Source organism: Anoplopoma fimbria, chromosome 21 (genome assembly GCF_027596085.1).
Source record: "Anoplopoma fimbria isolate UVic2021 breed Golden Eagle Sablefish chromosome 21, Afim_UVic_2022, whole genome shotgun sequence".
NCBI lineage: Eukaryota > Metazoa > Chordata > Actinopteri > Perciformes > Anoplopomatidae > Anoplopoma > Anoplopoma fimbria.
The window spans coordinates 8,520,319-8,537,275 of NC_072469.1; the positions used below are offsets into that span (position 1 = coordinate 8,520,319).

At 41.9% G+C, this 16,957-nt stretch overlaps 1 protein-coding gene across 1 annotated transcript in view; it reads right to left on the minus strand.

The window, feature by feature from the left end:
- Positions 1-16,957, minus strand: part of LOC129110483 (sodium/hydrogen exchanger 9-like) — a 58,246-nt gene that overhangs the window by 31,549 nt on the left and 9,740 nt on the right. The window contains exons 6-10 of the mRNA XM_054622567.1: positions 8,702-8,807; positions 6,194-6,332; positions 5,027-5,132; positions 1,920-2,008; positions 582-695 (exon numbers count right to left, since the gene is read on the minus strand). Coding sequence (XP_054478542.1) covers positions 582-695; positions 1,920-2,008; positions 5,027-5,132; positions 6,194-6,332; positions 8,702-8,807 — 554 coding nt within the window. The remainder of the gene's footprint in view (positions 1-581; positions 696-1,919; positions 2,009-5,026; positions 5,133-6,193; positions 6,333-8,701; positions 8,808-16,957) is intronic.

A 16,957-nucleotide genomic window follows, 5' to 3' on the forward strand; every position in this document is an offset into this window, starting at 1 on the left:
GTAGGAACCTCTTTCACTGGAGTTTCTAGACCTAATAAGATTTAATCGTCAACCTCATCAGGGATACGGTGATTAATCCACTATAAATTTAAGTACTGTGAGCTTATTTCAAACAGGCAAACATCTTTATTCCACTGAGCTTTGCTAGAAAACAGAAACAAGCTGCAGTAAAAATAATTAAAGACCTATTTAAATGTCTGTTTCAAAGGCATTCCTAAGAGCAAACTCTGCACTGCAGCATCTTAATCTGCAGAGATGGTGATCATGGGAGACCGACTGAATGCCATTTGCAGAGCTCACCGGATCAAACTTGTGCAATTTAAGCGCTGAGTATTTTTTTTTTTAAAGGACTTGGGAAATGACTGCACTGCAGCAGAGAGGCAGGATAGAAAAAAGGACAACCACTCTGGTCAAATAAGTTGCAGAAGATTGTGCATGTAAGGATTGTGAAATAATGTGGAAGTAAACAGAACAAAACAGAACAGAACAGAACAGAACATTGCTTCTGGGGGTCTGAGCAGGATCCATAGGCTGCACAGCAGGTGGGTAAAGATGCTCCATCACGTAGCAGAAAAGGATACAAATGCTCCAGTAATGAAGAGAACTTTAAAGACATGGTGAGGAAATGTCAACAATACATATCCCATGTAGCTGAAGATGAAAATCTCCCCCAGGAAGTTGAAGACTTCAAAGAGCTGCAAATTAAAAAAGGGTTTGAGAGGATCGTGAGGAAGAAGGTCATTCGAGATGGGAAGGGGTTCAGGGTTGATGGTGGAAAGTGAAGGACTCGGATCATATCTGAAATGGGTAAACAGGCTTGGATTTGCACAAACATGACTTCCATTGTAGATGGTACTCCCTGGTGCTATGAGGTAGCAACTGCAACCAGCTCTCTCTTGAAGCCATAATGTGGCTGCATGTAGCACCCAACATGTTTTTGTCATCTCTCTCTTGTCTAGATTTCTATTTATTACATGCCATTTGTGGAAATGTGTAAAAGAGTAGCTTTATGTACTCATGAAAGACAGCTATGACACATTCTGATATTAGAACGCAGTCCTACATTTCCTGTAATGATCCAGGCCAAAACGAAAACCACTTGGATGTCTTTTACTCTCTGTGAAAATAGAATTATTCTAATGGAGCATTTCTGAATATGAAATCTTATATTAATTAAGGTCCTTATGTTGTATTTAATCGAGCAGATGTTATGATTCCATTAATGATTTATTATTTTCTGTTTGTAGCAGTTCAAACAGCTTTGCGGTAAAGCTTTGGTAAAAAGCTAGTCTAAGTGAATTAATGTTCCTCCTCCCTTAACAGTCTCACTTCACAAGGACAAGAGATGCCAAGGAGAAAAATAGTTCTCCTACTAGCTATTCAACCAGTGTCTGTATATACCAAATCTCTTTGTCTTGTCCTTTGAGCTGCAGCCGCATATATAAATCATAAAAATGTAGATAAAGGCACTGTGCAAAGAAAACATACTGCACCATACACATGCATAGAGCCGATCCACTTTATAGGCAAAGGCTTCATCTGTCCCGCATAGCTTTTTGAAAGGCTTTTCTGTGATAAACAGTTAGCCCCACTGTGGCACGGATAATGAATAATGAATGCATATATGAGTATATGTGTGTACTTCTGATTTATTTGCTCCTCTGTGAAGCTTGCCGGTACAGTATGACAGTGTGCTTGCCTCCATCTGTGCTCAGCCTTTTAAGCAGATAGCTGGAGACCGGCCTCCCACACAGACCCACTGGACAACCAGCGCACTAATGACAATTAATGATTGCTTGCACACGCACCCAAGACACAAACACTGGCATCAACAGGCAATGTGAACAAAATGAGTAAACTGAAAGACGCTGTTTGGAAATTACAGCTGAATTGGCTCAATCCCCCCTCCATAAACCCACCTGCCTGGTCCTGGTCCTGCCTTCCGGGGATAAATTGTGAATTGTGTACCTTGCCTGGCTCAAGCCACAAAACAGCACCGCCACAATACCTGAAAGATGAAGAAAAAAAAACACCCAGGGAAATGAATGACAATTAAAAAAAGAGGAAATTGCCAAATAGCTAATTTAGTATTTAACATCCATGACATCTGTTAGTTGTAAAGGGGAGCATGAACATTGTGTGTGAAGACGTCATGGAGGACTATTCTGTAAACAGAAGGGAGTTAAACAATGTACTCTATCTAATTAGTACAGAGTGTGCGAAATTGCTGATACATGCACATATTATGTAATCAGGTTGTGGGACTGTTTATGGAGGTGTGCTGGTTAACACACTGACCCTTGGGGCCTCTCATGTCGAGAATTTGCTGTAGGAGGTTCTTCCATCATAGGAAAAGGATTTATGAAAAGAGTCTTTGTTTGTGAGGTTCAACCCAGCATTATCTTAAACCAAAGCGAAATAAACTGACTTCTAGTTTAGTTTTCATAGTAAAGCTGGAAATGATGATGTAAATATGAGAAGTATTAGCAGAACAATTTCACATAACTGTCCAAGAATTCCAATTAAATCTTCCTGTGTCCAGCTGCTAATTGAGTCTAAAGAATGTGACACCAGATCAGATCGGCCAAACCCTGTATCCACCCATTCTCCTGGTTCCAGCTGTATAAACAGCTTAATCAAAATGTGCTGTCCAACCCAATTCAAGTATCCTCATGTTTCTGGCAAAAGACGTTACTTACATTTCTACTCCAGACACATGAGGCTCTGGGAATGATGATAAAAGCTAAATAATGACATCATCGCTCTAGATCGTGCCAGATGCGGAGGAGGAGAAATGAACAGAAGGCAAACACCCGAAAAGCAAAAGTAAAGAAGGAGAAGAAAGGCAATTCTACAGAGAGAGGAAACAGGGTGGAGGGTGCGATTAGGGCTCCTGCTGGTAAAGATGAAGGTTGGAATATGAAACACGTTGCATTAAAGGTGAGTCTCTGCCTCACAGGACATGGTTGCTTTGTTGCAGACATTCAATTTCACATTTTTGCTCCCTCTGCTTTGAAAGAAAATCGCAGAAGATAGGAAACATGTGAATTTACTGTGATGGGGAGCAATACTTAGAGGGCTGAGCTAGCGGTAATAAATATGGCACCACAGAAAAGATAACACCTGTTGTTCAGGCTGCTAAGTGAAGCCAGTCCATTATTTTCCCCTTCACCCGCCACATGAGGATGCTGACCTGTACCTGCACTATGCTCCCTCTAGTAATCCCCGTTCACAATGCCCTTTCCAGCTATGTTCACCAAAGTCTAATGGAGCATGGCAGCATGGCCGATCACATTTTGGGTTCCATTTGGTTCAGGGCTTCGACAAACCTCCTTGCTTTACATAACACTGACGGAGGTAATGCATTATCCACCATCCACATAGAGACTCCTCCAATCAGGGCACTTGGCAACAGATGAGATGCATCCCATAATAATGAGCAGTTGTGAGGGGCATAAGATTAATGATCGCAGGGCTCCCTGTGAGGATGAGGGTCATTAGGCACACCCTTACTACATTCTAGAAATGAACAGAGACAGAAAGCGCCTTGATTACCAAAGGACACCAGGGAGGAGTCCAATCGCTCACTGGGTCGCTATGTAAGTGGACCATTAAAGGCCTTTGAATGGAGTAGCACTCATCAGATTTGTTTTTTTTAAGGGTCTAGTTTTGTACCAAGAACATTAAAGATTGCAATATGACTCATTTTTAGATTACTGTCATAAAAGAAATCCGCATCAGAATCAGTTTTCTAACCGTGCGTGTTTGAAGGCAAAATGAAGTATTTCATTATTAGCCCTGGTATTACAGTATCAATACTGTACAGGAAAGTTGTATCTGCACTAAAAATACCCGAGGCTCTGCATCAGATACTGGAGTAGAGAGGTCTTGCTGCGGTGTGCCTCCCACACTGGGCAGCATTCACAGTGGTGCAGTTTATAGACAGGGCATCTGGGTCTAATAGAGAAAGGTTGCGCTGTTTCATTAAAACCATCTTCTCCTCCTCCTCCTCAGGCCACAGGGAGTATTGCCAAGAAAGAGAGAGTTCTACAACATCAGCTGAATGAGTGGAATCCCTCTGACACAATCGGGGCAGGAGGAACCACAACACTAATGTGTGCATATGTACACTACATTCATATTTCAGAACGACATTACGCCTGGCTGGTAAAGAAATAGATGAAGACAATTCCAGGCAGCTGAGCCAAGTAATTAATTTCTTCAAAAACACAAGCTACCCAAGATTCCAGATACTACGAAGCAGTAAAGTGAAAACTAAAACAATGTAATAGAAGTACAACCTCCCCTCTGTGGATGGATAAAGAAAACAAAAGCAAGGCCATGTTGTATCCACTTTAACAAGACCTTGGCCTTTTGGCTTTCCAGGCTATCTGTACAAACAGCTTGGGCGAGAATGCTATTATACTATTGTGCTATTGTGGCTTGCTGCCTTTCTGTGGACATCTCCAAACTGAAGGTACAAATATACCCTGACAGAGTGGGGCGGACACCATTTTAAAATGAGTTATGGGGGTTCAGCCCAGAATAGGATTGGTACCTTCAGTTCCCTGTAGAGAGGAGATGGCTTTATGTTTTCTCATCTGTACATTATTGACTGGCTACAATGCCAAGGACTCTCAGAGGGTAAAGTGTCTAAGGGAAAGGCCTTAATCTAATGCTGGTGTAGGTTTTCATCTGTTCTCGGGCAAGGGATGGTGCAGATGGTCAGGTCGGGACAGCAGACAATGTGTACATATCATTCCCACGTTTGTGGAGCGCCAATGGCCACAGGGACACAAACAGCAGAGCTTGGTGATCAAACAGCAGCTTGTGCCACTGATATTGTGGAGGAGTGAGCTAGTCAGTGCATGCAGTTGAGAAGGTTTGCCTGAGGGGGAAAGGGCAACAGTTGACAAAAAGGATTTGTATTATGTCTGACCTCCACGCTGCCAAGCACTGACATGGCCACACACACACACACCCACACACACACACACACACAACATATAAGTCATTAAACGCTCACCTGATAGTCCGCTTGCTTCAGCTGAGAGGAAGCTGCTCCAGGACAGCAGGAAGAAGACAGATGTTTCCAGCAGTGGATTCTCACAGAGCCGAGTGAATTTGGTGAGGTGGAAAGAGAGTTAAAGATACACAAGAAGGCAATCAAACAGCATCAACACTTTGCATCAGGCTAATGCAACTGTAACACAAATGTATGGCTGTTGTGGCAGACTACATGTACCAAAGAGTGCAGTGTTCGTTCTGCAGCCTCTGCGAACAAAATAACATCTGCAGGAGCTGCTCACTAAGCCAGGGAACCTGACATTTAGAGTAACCCACTGGGTCTTAATGAGATCCTCATCCCTCTCCCTCTTTTTCGCTGTCGAGCATCCCCTCTGTCAAAGCTTCATTGTAAAGCATACAGTAAGAAAAAAAAAAAAGAAAAAAATGACTGTAATGTAAGTCTTTACACAGTGTTTGAGAGAGGACAACGGAGGCTGAATGATGATCACAGATAGTGAAGATGAGTGGGTTTAGGTACTGTGAATGTTACAATATTAGGACTGCTAATTGTTTACAGTTTGCTGCTCTGCATTCCCAACCCCTGTAAATACCCTGTTGGCTTACAATAATGAAAACATCTTCCCAAGACCGATTGTTTTTGTAATTACCAAGGACAGATACAGCAGTAATTAAAGATAACTGAACAACTGTGCATCAAACAGAGACTCTTTAAGAAACTACCGTTTGAGGATACAGCACAAAAGAGCAGGCTGTTGCTAAGGTTAGCGTCAGCAAAATCTAATAAATGCTCACTTTGTGCTTTGCCCGCACCCAGAGATTAGTCACTGGGAATGAGAGCTGAGCTGTGCCCCAAACCTCTCATGACACATCCTCATTTTTCATCCTAAAGTTTTAAACTTAACTAAAAGATCAGAGGGAAATGCCGGACAACAGCGCAAGTCGAACCTTCATCAGAGACTATTGCCTTGATTGACGACCTCTCTGCAACCGTTAATAACGCAGAAGCACTTTAGACTTAGCTGAAATGCTTTCGTTCAGGTGGTACAGTAGGGGTTTGTTAGAGAAGCAATTACAAAGTCGAGGAAGTGGATAGATTGCAGCGGATGCTGAGGTGATAATTGAGTTTGGGGTGCAAAGGCAGAGATGGGAGTGGATGAAAGGATATGAGGGCTGTTATGACTGTGAATATGAAACCCAAGAGGAAGGAGCCGGCAAGAACCCCAAGAAAATAACCAACAGAGAGGAAGAAGGCAGGGGGGTCGAAGGTTTGTCCTGTACCCATCCGGCTATAGGTGGTGATGGCACTGGAAGACAAATTGACAAAGACTGACAAAAAAAACGGTTACATACAGTAAAAAGAGACACACTGCTAAGGAACAAAAAGAAGGCAATTTCACAATTACTACAGAAGTAAATATGAGTGTTACTGATGCTGAAACATTAAAGCGTCAACATGGTTTATGGCTCTGAAAGACAAATGCAGTCGTCAGAAATATGGCCCACTTGGTTCTTGGTGTAAACCAGTCTGCAGCAGTAGGCATAAATTCGCATGCTGATTATGCTGAGCTAAGCCTTTAAGCGAAATTTATTGGAGTCCCTCCTAAGAACACATGCCCTTCTATAGAAGTTAAATCCTTCCCTGAAAACAATCCATTCTGAATTATTTGCCTTCGAGACGTCCCCTAGTAGTTAGTGGGGAAACAGGGGAAATATTATTGTTGTTCACAAAGACAGCAGCACCGTGCTATTCACACCGCTATAAATATTTACTTTGTGGGGGGGGAGGGCGACTTCCACATGGAAGTCATTGAGTGCAAAGGAGGCCTCACAGGGCGGAGGAAGGGAGGGAGAGAGAGAGAGAGAGAGAGAGAGAGAGAGAGAGAGAGAGAGAGAGAGAGAGAGAGGCGGCCTGAGGTGAAGCAAGCAGAGACAGGCACCAATGTGTGTGTCTGATGGAGCAGGCTGCCTCTGTGGAATGACAGCATTTCTTCACCCACCACAGACCCTCCCATGTCCTCCCTTAAGACTTCAACTGTTCTCAATGAACGTCAGACCATTTAGCCAGCAAAACTACGTGACAGTGGTGCTTGTTGTTTTTTGCTTCCTACATTTGGGACACGTTTTGCTTCTAATAGCCAGGGTTGAACTCACGGATGCTTTATTCATATTCCAGCTACCATGAAAATGGTTTGCTGAAGATCCTCATGGTGTCAAAAAATGCCAGACAAATGAAACCGTAATGTAACTCCACCTTTCATGCTGTCAGGTTGAAATGAGCTAGCACACACCACAACATGCCTTAATCTCCGTAGCAAAAAGAGTAGAATCAATCAAGCTGTCGCTAATGAGCTCAGCAAGTTGAAAGGGGGGAAATCTATTATCCCCTCCATGAAAATAAAGACTCCAGTTGTGTTAGCACATTCAATTTGGTTACTAATCTCATGGTCAGCGTGACCCTCTAGAGACTATATATTCAGGCATCTGCAGGCCTGTAACTCCCAGTTAGAAATCTCAAGATGTCAACACAGGACTGGGTTGAATGGTGGCTGGGTCAGGGCTGCTGGAGCAGCAAGTTTAGTGCCTGTGAGAGGGCACATCAGCGTAAGGTTGAGCTGCTCTGGGAGCTTGTTAAAATTCCAGTGCCAGGGCCCCGCGTGGCTCACTAATAAGGGCAAGCTTTGTGTGTGGAGCCAGGGCGACCGGCAGGCAAGCGAGCCAGTCAAGTGACAGGAGATGGCATGAAGGCCGGTCACGCCACTCCAGGAACAAGCACAGCACTATCTGACTGTTTGGCCTTGAAGACGTGCAGGCTCCCTCCTCTGCTCTTCAATGTACAACTAGACAGCAGCCACGTCGTGAAGACAACAATCTGCGCCCTCGCCTCCTTTTTCTGTCCGTCTGCCTGCCTGTCTGGGCCCATTTGTTGCGATCGGAGAAGGAGATGTCAGAGTGTGCAGGTGCTGTACATGCGATGCGTCAGTCCCTGTGAACACAATGTGCAAATATGGACACATAGCTTATCCCTGACATCTCCCTTCCAATGTCAATGTCAAATTCTTTTTTTTTTTACACCTGCCTGCTTGGCCATGAATGCGGGCCTGCGTGAGTTGTCACTTCTCTCTGCCTCCATCTCTCTGCTCCTAATCTTGCCATCTGTTATCTTGGCTTTGTTCACTAGCAATGTGTAAATACAGCAGACAATGACTGCAATGTGCGTGAGCAGGACAAACATGCATATTTGAGTGCACTGCTGTAGAATGAAGGAAACACGAATGAAGCATTTGAAATGCATGAACAAGGCACGGCTGCGTCATGGCTGCTTCACTGACATTCCTGGGGTTTTATTCATGCTGTATTTTGTCAGACTTTGACAGTAGCTGTGTTAGCCGAGTTCGTTAGCTGGGAGCGCGAGTCTCTCCACTGAGCACCTTAATGAGATGCTGACAGTGCCAGGGGCAACTCGCTTACGCAGTCCACTGCTTAGCATCTGAGGCGCTCATGCGGTTTTGCCAATCACACCCTTTCCTTAAAGCTGGCAGCATCCATCCAGCCTTCACTCGCCTACGCATCCACCCCCATAATGCCAACTGGAAAAGACTGCGCTAACCACGGTTAAACCTCGAAATATATTGCATTCTGAGGGCAGAGACGAATCCTCAAACAAGACACTCACTGTGTCAGGACGATGGCCCCTGCATCATTCAGGACACTCTCGCCAAACAGCAGGGCCTGCAGATCCAGGTCCATACGCAGCTCTGACAACAGGCCAAGGACTGCAACTAAAAAAAGAAAAGAAAGGAAGAAAGAGAGTTACTGCTTTTGAAGACTGCAGGAAGTCAATAACTCTAATCACACAGCAAAAGTGGTGCGGAGTCTCACCTCTTCTGCTACGAACAGGAGAAGCGAGGGGAATTAATGTTGCAGTGTAACAATATAAGCTGACAGAGATTGTCAGCACACTGACAGCAGTGGAAAGAGGATTTTGACACTTGGAACAGCCAGAGTAACTAAACCAAGCAAAGACTTGTTCAGCTCAAGCTGGAGAAAATACACAATGCTTTGGAAGAGACAATATTTGTGACGGCAAAGGAAAAAGCAGAACCAAATGTTAAACTGATCATTGTCCTTTTTTAGTGAATCATTAAGAATAATCTACATATTTGAAACTGTAGCAGCAAACTCTAAATATCTGGAATATGATGTGAGTCATTGTGTATGATGAGCTTTTCATGGAAGTGCACAAAAGAGCAAAACATTAAAATAAGTAGTTTGGCCTATGTATACTATCACTGAATGAATGAACATACTGCATCACTGTCTGTGTACTATACAGAAAGACAAATCAAATGAACAGCGATTACAATAGAGATTGCATCAACACATTTTCAAAAAATATATTTATATATATAAAAAAGCAAAATCTTAGCATGCATGTGTGGCCGTTTATTTTACAGGGTACATTTCCTGTGTAGTCATAACATGGCAGTCTGGGATTTGCTGGCGGCAGTAGCAACGGGAGATATTGCAAATCATCCGAGTAAAGCTAATGATTTACTGTTAGCACTGCAGGTGTTTCTGTTTCACGTGTGTTCGTGTTCGTTGAGCATGAATATACTGTATGTGGCAGCGTGTTTATTAGCTATAGTTTTCACTATAGAGGGAGATAACGACTAGGATTCTGGGAATCTTGAGAGGACGCTGGTTGGAGAAGGAAGAGATGAGAGCCAAGATGCTGCAGCTGATTAAAACATCCAAAAGGAGCCAATTACAGTCTAATGTAAGGGAACTGGCAGAGGGCTCCGTACTTTAAATAATGTAAGATTCACTCACTACTCAGCAACACAAAGAATTCCTCCCCCACACAATTCTTTTTTTCCTCTTGCAAGATTACTTTAAGTGGACATGGATGATTACAAAGACAGAACCTGCGATTGTGAGTGTTTGTATGGAATAGGTTTGAAAGGAATGCAACACATAAATGGCGCTGTTGGAGGTATACAGCTCACAAACAGCACAGACACAGTGATAACTTGGAATGTGATTTTTTTTTTTTTTAAATGAAAATCCTAACCTGACAATGGTGAATAAAACATTTTAGACAGTGAAATCTTTCATGCCATCTATCTTTGGAAACGTTTTGGTTTTAAAAGCTGAGATGGATGTTTGGTATTATGTCAAAGGCAGTTGGGCTTGCTGTGAGTCTTATCTGGTCTACCAGCACTGATGATTGGGAGTGTAAGAGTGTCATTGGGATAGATGACATGGTGCGAATCATCTACAGAGGTTAAATAATGTGAACCCCCAACCAATCAGTAGAGCTGATGAAACCTCTTATATCAGTGGCAGAAGATTGGAAGGCTATATAACAAAAAGTCCAATTGCCTTTGATTTAAACCCGGATGAGCCAAAATGCTAAAGGCCGACGATTTCAAATGATTGCCGTTGAAGTTCCGGGTAAATGAAAAACACTTAATACACTGCACTTTCTCTGGGTCCCTCATGATGAAATTTCATTTGCCTTCAATTTTTGATTTGCAATAAAAGGGTCATAGCTCCTTAACTAAAATTGATAAACGTATGCTTGCAAGATTTGGCACCATATGTGAGTTTTTGCAATAAATATTACGGTAAATGTGTTGTGTTGCATTATATGTTAACAGAGGTTGTGATTTACTCAGCAGCAGTTTGAAAGCAGTTATTAATACAAAGTATACATACAGTATGCCGTATAAATAAGGCGGAAGAGAGAATTGCATAGTGAAAGTGAGGCTTATAGGGAACCAATCTAACCGCCGATGGTGTCATTATTTTATAGCCATTACATCATTACAACAATCAACATTTACGTCATCATTATAAGTTGAAGAAAAAAACGTAATAAAGTCACAATATTTATCTTGCATCTCACGATATATCTTGAAAAAACTATTCTCGGATCATTAATGAGCACACTAAAATGTATGGGGAGAAATACAAACAACGTATAAACCACTTGTTTATACAGCTGAATCTCTCAACACGATGCATCTGCTTATGAATATGAGCCGAGTTCCACGTTCACCAACAGTAAGCGGAAGGTGCTGAGCATACGAATGAGCGCATGCACGCAACATGCTCGGTACTGCAGGAAGACTAAGTGACGACTGAGTGACAAGGAGAATACTGACATTGAAGAGGAGGTGACGAGCCTGTCAGCTCAGCACTTCGTGACACCTCAAGTGTCTCCCTCTGCAAGATATTGGCTGTAACATTGTTTACAGAAACGGTAGATACGATTATATTAGATCAAGATAGAAATATATCACATTGGATAGATAGATATATGGATAGATGGACAGAAATATACAGTAGATAGAAAATATACTGGCACAAATCCTCATTGCAACTGCCACAAGAGAAACCAGGCTGAGTTTCACACAAGCAAAACAAAAATATCATATAACAAAAACAATGTCAGATATGGTGAAAGACAACACAAGTGCACACACAAACACGTCTATAAGGATATAGGCATGGACAGGAAAAGAAACTCAGAGCTGTGCCATTCTGACGTCCAGAAAATATCATATTCAAAACAATAACAGCTCCAGCTAGATTAATATCCCACCTGTTGAGACCAAGATGCTAAAAGAATCCAAAAATGAGTTTCAGAGAAACTAATGATATGAATGACGAGTGATGACCCGCCCGCCCTGTGGTGAATACCAGGCCAGTGAGGTCATCACGGTCAGAATATGACCAGACTCATAATAAGAGCAGTGGCAAGAGAGCAGCCTCAGGACTTGTTTTGACAGATCTGGCTCTTTGGTCCTTGACAGGTTTAAAGCTCCTGGTTGGGGAGAATCCTCTAACTCACATGTGTCAAACTCAAGGCCCGCGGGCCACATCCGGCCCGTGAATGAATTATCTTTGGCCCGCATGATAAAATCTATTTACTATTAGAGCTGGCCCGCCGGTATATCGCACGCACCACCAAAATACTACAAATCCCACAATGCACTGTCCGTGTGTCGGCACGTCTCAGTCTGTATTACATACCACTTGTGTCAACTTTCAACTATCCCTCTCCCCAAAAAAAGGCTAAACGAAAGGTGGAATTTGAAAACAGGAGTTTTCAAGACAGGTGGGAGGCACAGTATATGTTCGCGGATGTAAAGGGCAAAGCTGTGTGTCTTCTGTGCGGAGAAAGAATACAACATAAGAACAGACATTTTCAGTTTTTAATGTAGTTTCATTTTTGCATTTTTTCTCTCTTGCTACTACAGGACATTTGATTTTTTTTGAAGTAAATTATTTTTGGCTGTTGTTTGCCTAGAAAATGTTTTCACTTGAAATTACTCTGGAAAAACTGCAGATAGAGCCATAAGCAATTAATGAAACTGACTTTTATTTATGTATGTATTATTTATAATTTTTATTTCATTTATTTCATAATTAATGTTGTTTTATAGGCAATACTCTATAGGCCTGGTTAGTTCCAGGTTCAATATGTGCACAAAGGTTCTTTCAATAAGTTTTCAATAAACGTTGAACCCATCTGGCCCTTGACTTGTATCAATTTCTTTATTTCAGCCCACTGTGTATTTGAGTTTGACACCCCTGCTCTAACTGGAGAGGGTGAGGTAGGCCCTGGAGTCAGGATGGTTCCATCTCCTTGCTCCCATAATGCCTGGCTGATGACAGCATGTCCTGTACTACTGACACTGCAAGACGGAGAAAAAAAAAATATCCCACCCCAAACACACACGTGTGTGTATGTGTGAGTTCGTGTTGGCTGTGTTGTCATGGCAACCCTGTCCTACAGCTGTCAAGTGTTCATCAGTTTCCACAGCAACACCATAAGGTGGAGAGAGTAGGCAATTATTTCAGACATAATACAGCTGAAAGGGTCGAACGGAAGCCTTATTAGGTCAAATTACCCTGCTGCGGAGGTTTAGCAGAGGCAAAGCTCACAGGCCATCGCAGTCAGAGAGCATGGGATTTGCTCGCTGATTTGACCAAATTAGGCGGATATAATACTGTAAGTGATGCATCAGGGAAGCCATATCGGTCAACAGGGAATTACTATCATCTCCCCAGCACTGAGTAAAAAGTGCTTTATTTTATAGACAATGACAAGAGCACAAACAGGGGTCAGTTTGGTTTTGTTTACTCCGAATCTCACAGTAATTCCTTGATATGTTAGAATTAGGTCTTTTTAAACCTCCATTAATTCGAATTCCCTTTTAATAGCAATTGAGAAAAAGCTAATTAGAGCCTAATAGGAATGGATGATATCAAAGCACTTACTACTGAACATGCTGGTCTTTGTCAAATCAGGGATAGTAGTCTTGCACCAAAAATCTATGGCCCATCAGATTATGTGACTCTGAAGAGTTTATTACAACCCAAACGGGTTGACCTAATATTTACAGCTAGACAAAAGTAAAAAAAAAATACTGACCCCATCTAATTTAACAGTATGTAACTATGGTAACAACAGCTACAGTGACATAATAGGTAAAACACACAGTAAGGTCATGAACAGACAGGTGACTTATCTCTGTTTGAATCTTACCAATTTTACAACATCACATATCTTCTTCTTTGTCCATTTTTAAGCCGATGATATTTTACTACTTAGGATGTATATGTTTACTTAATAAAAAGTTATTGTGGCCTGCCTCTGTTTTCATTTCTGCCTAATTGTTCCGTTACCACTGCTCTGCTGAAATACAAATCTTTATTTCTGTTTATAATGTTGGAATATTGCTGGTAAGTCGAAACGTGTGCACGTATAACTGTGTTTGTAGAACTATAACTGAAGGAAAATCTTGGTCGTTACTGTTAACATCAGGCCCAGGACCGATGATGTAAACAAGTCATTTCAAGCTCTGGCATCATTTCCAGCAATGACATACTAAGAAAAATATGTATGTTCAGTGTCCATGTCAAGAGAACTACAGAAGAAGGAAATAAATAGAAACCCAGAGATGAAAGGGAAAAACGGCAGCACCGCCCCCCACCTCACTCCAAATAAAAGCTGTTCCTTTGAGAAGTTAAGTGAGGGTTTCACCGACCTTTTGTATCTATCCCTGAGGCTAGAGGATGCAGCGCAGCAGGCGTTCTACATTGCGACCTGAACCATGTGTCTTACTCTGAGGTTGAAAAGAAAAGGTTTCATTTGCTCCAGAGCTTTGGGGGGCTTGTATAAAACCAGCACTTTTATCAAATCAATGGATGCATGCTGAAATGAACAAATAACTACATGCGAGGGACAATTGTGTCTCCTAAGAATTACACATTTTCAAATGAATATCAGTAGGCATATTTCAGACTTAAAGAGTGTCTCTACTGTCTCAAACTGATTAATTAAATGTAGAATTAATGAGGTAGTTTCTGTCCGCCTCTTACACGATAATTTAGTTAACAGCAAAATAAATGGTATTTTACAGGTGCTGTTTACAGCTGCATCCACCTTTAGATCTGCTGGTGTTATTATTAGAAATGTTTTGACATTTCTTTCTCTACCAGTTTAATCTTTTGAAATGTCAGCCGGAGCTGGAGTCCATCCCTCACATCCCCTCATATAGGGGCGACAGAATCACACTAACATTAACTTAGAGTTTCCAATCCACAGGGGCCAGTGCCAGCATTTAAGAAAAGGATGAATTTGAATCTCCGCCCTACCACCTCACCCGCCGAAGTAATGACAATAGCATTGAATATATACTTTACATATCCCTACATAATTGTTCAAATAATATACAGTAGATAGAAAATATACTGGCACAAGAGAAACCAGGCTGAGTTTCAAACAAGCAAAACAAAAATATCATATAACAAAAACAATGTCAGATATGGTGAAAGACAACACAAATGCACACACAAACACGTCTATAAGGATATAGGCATGGACAGGAAAATAAACTCAGAGCTGTGCCATTCTGACGTCCAGAAAATATCATATTCAAAACAATAACAGCACCAGCTAGATTAATATCCCACCTGTTGAGACCAAGATGCTAAAAGAATCCAAAAATGAGTTTCAGAGAAACTAATGATATGAATGACGAGTGATGACCCGCCCGCCCTGTGGTGAATACCAGGCCAGTGAGGTCATCACGGTCAGAATATGACCAGACTCATAATAAGAGCAGTGGCAAGAGAGCAGCCTCGGGACTTGTTTTGACAGATCTGGCTCTTTGGTCCTTGACAGGTTTAAAGCTCCTGGTTGGGGAGAATCCTCTAACTGGAGAGGGTGAGGTAGGCCCTGGAGTCAGGATGGTTCCATCTCCTTGCTCCCATAATGCCTGGCTGATGACAACATGTCCTGTACTACTGACACTGCAAGACGGAAAAAATATAGCCCACCCATTTTTTTCTCTACCAGAGCTGGAGTCCATCCCTCACATCCCCTCATATAGGGGCGACAGAATCACACTAACATTAACTTAGAGTTTCCAATCCACAAGGGCCAGTGCCAGCATTTAAGAAAAGGATGAATTTGAATCTCCGCCCTACCACCTCACCCGCCGAAGTAATGACAATAGCATTGAATATATACTTTACATATCCCTACATAATTGTTAAAAAAACTGCTTGAAATAATCTTCCACACTGCCAAAAATATAATATCGAGGAGGAAAATAGCTTGTCACATTTAAAGATATTGATTCCAAAAATATCATCTTATCAGCTTTAAAAATACCACCATTGTGTAATCTGTCTCTAATAATAAAATGTTAACTCCTCACTAAAATCTCTACATCTCACAGAAACAACAGAGAGGAAATGACATTGGTATCTTCAATAAATCAGTATCCAAATGAATACAAAAATGTGATTACGAGCATCGGAAACATGCCATATGCAGAACTACTCGAGCTATCTACTGAGAGGAAGCTATCGTAGATTCATTATAGCTGCACAAAGATTCTGGCCTATCAAATAGCTCTGTTCTATTCCTTAGTGAGGTGCAAGCAAAGTGACAAATACATTTGGCTTCCATTTCACTCAAAAGCCTGTGATGACTTTCACAGTGTTCTCGAAATCGACAACTTTTCAGTTGATACGTGACATAGCTGCACTCACACATGAGTCATCCACACAACCAGAGAGCTGTCACACAAGGATTACGACATCAGGAAGAAAAATTAGTTGAATTATTACTGAGCACTAAATTGTTCTGAGAGTCATTGTGACTGTGTGTATGTATGTGGGTGAAAGTAATACTGTGCCTATTTCTGGAGTGTTTTCTTTGCTTTGGCCCCTTTCAGAAAACCAGAAAGCCAGCGCTATATTTGGACAGCTCGAGACAGAAAAAGCCAAAGGGTGTCGGCGTTTAGGCCATCGATGCATTGTGGCGTGATTCCAATCAAAGTGACGAGGGAGCCGGGGTCGACAGCGATGAGCACAGCGTGGCACGGGGGAAAATAATGTCAGAAGTGACAGCTGCACCATAATCTACAGCTCCTCTTTGACACTCACCCAGATCAACCACTTATTGACATAAATAATTCATCACTAAAACAGGACATTGACATTACCACTGCCCGCAGCGTCGCACGATGCCTTATGACATCCCACTTGACTGCTCTTGGAGAATACAGATTATTTTGTGGTCCACTTAGGAAAAAAAAAAAGGTTAACCGAATTCAAAGCAGTTACATCGTCTGCGAGGGCATTGTTACTTTGTTCATGCACCAATCCATGTTATTTATCTCTGTGCAAAGGTAAGCAGACAATGAAAATGATGGTTATATATAAAGCAAGAAGGTTATTTCGCTTGGATAGAGATGTGTGTGTGTGTGTGTGTGTGTGTGTGTGTATTTAAAGGTTTGAGATATTATAGAAGTCTCATATGTTTTCTGATACCGCAGAGAACTGCATGAATCCACAGAACCAAATCAAACACAAGTAAAGACGGTTGCTTAAACAGGCTTAACAC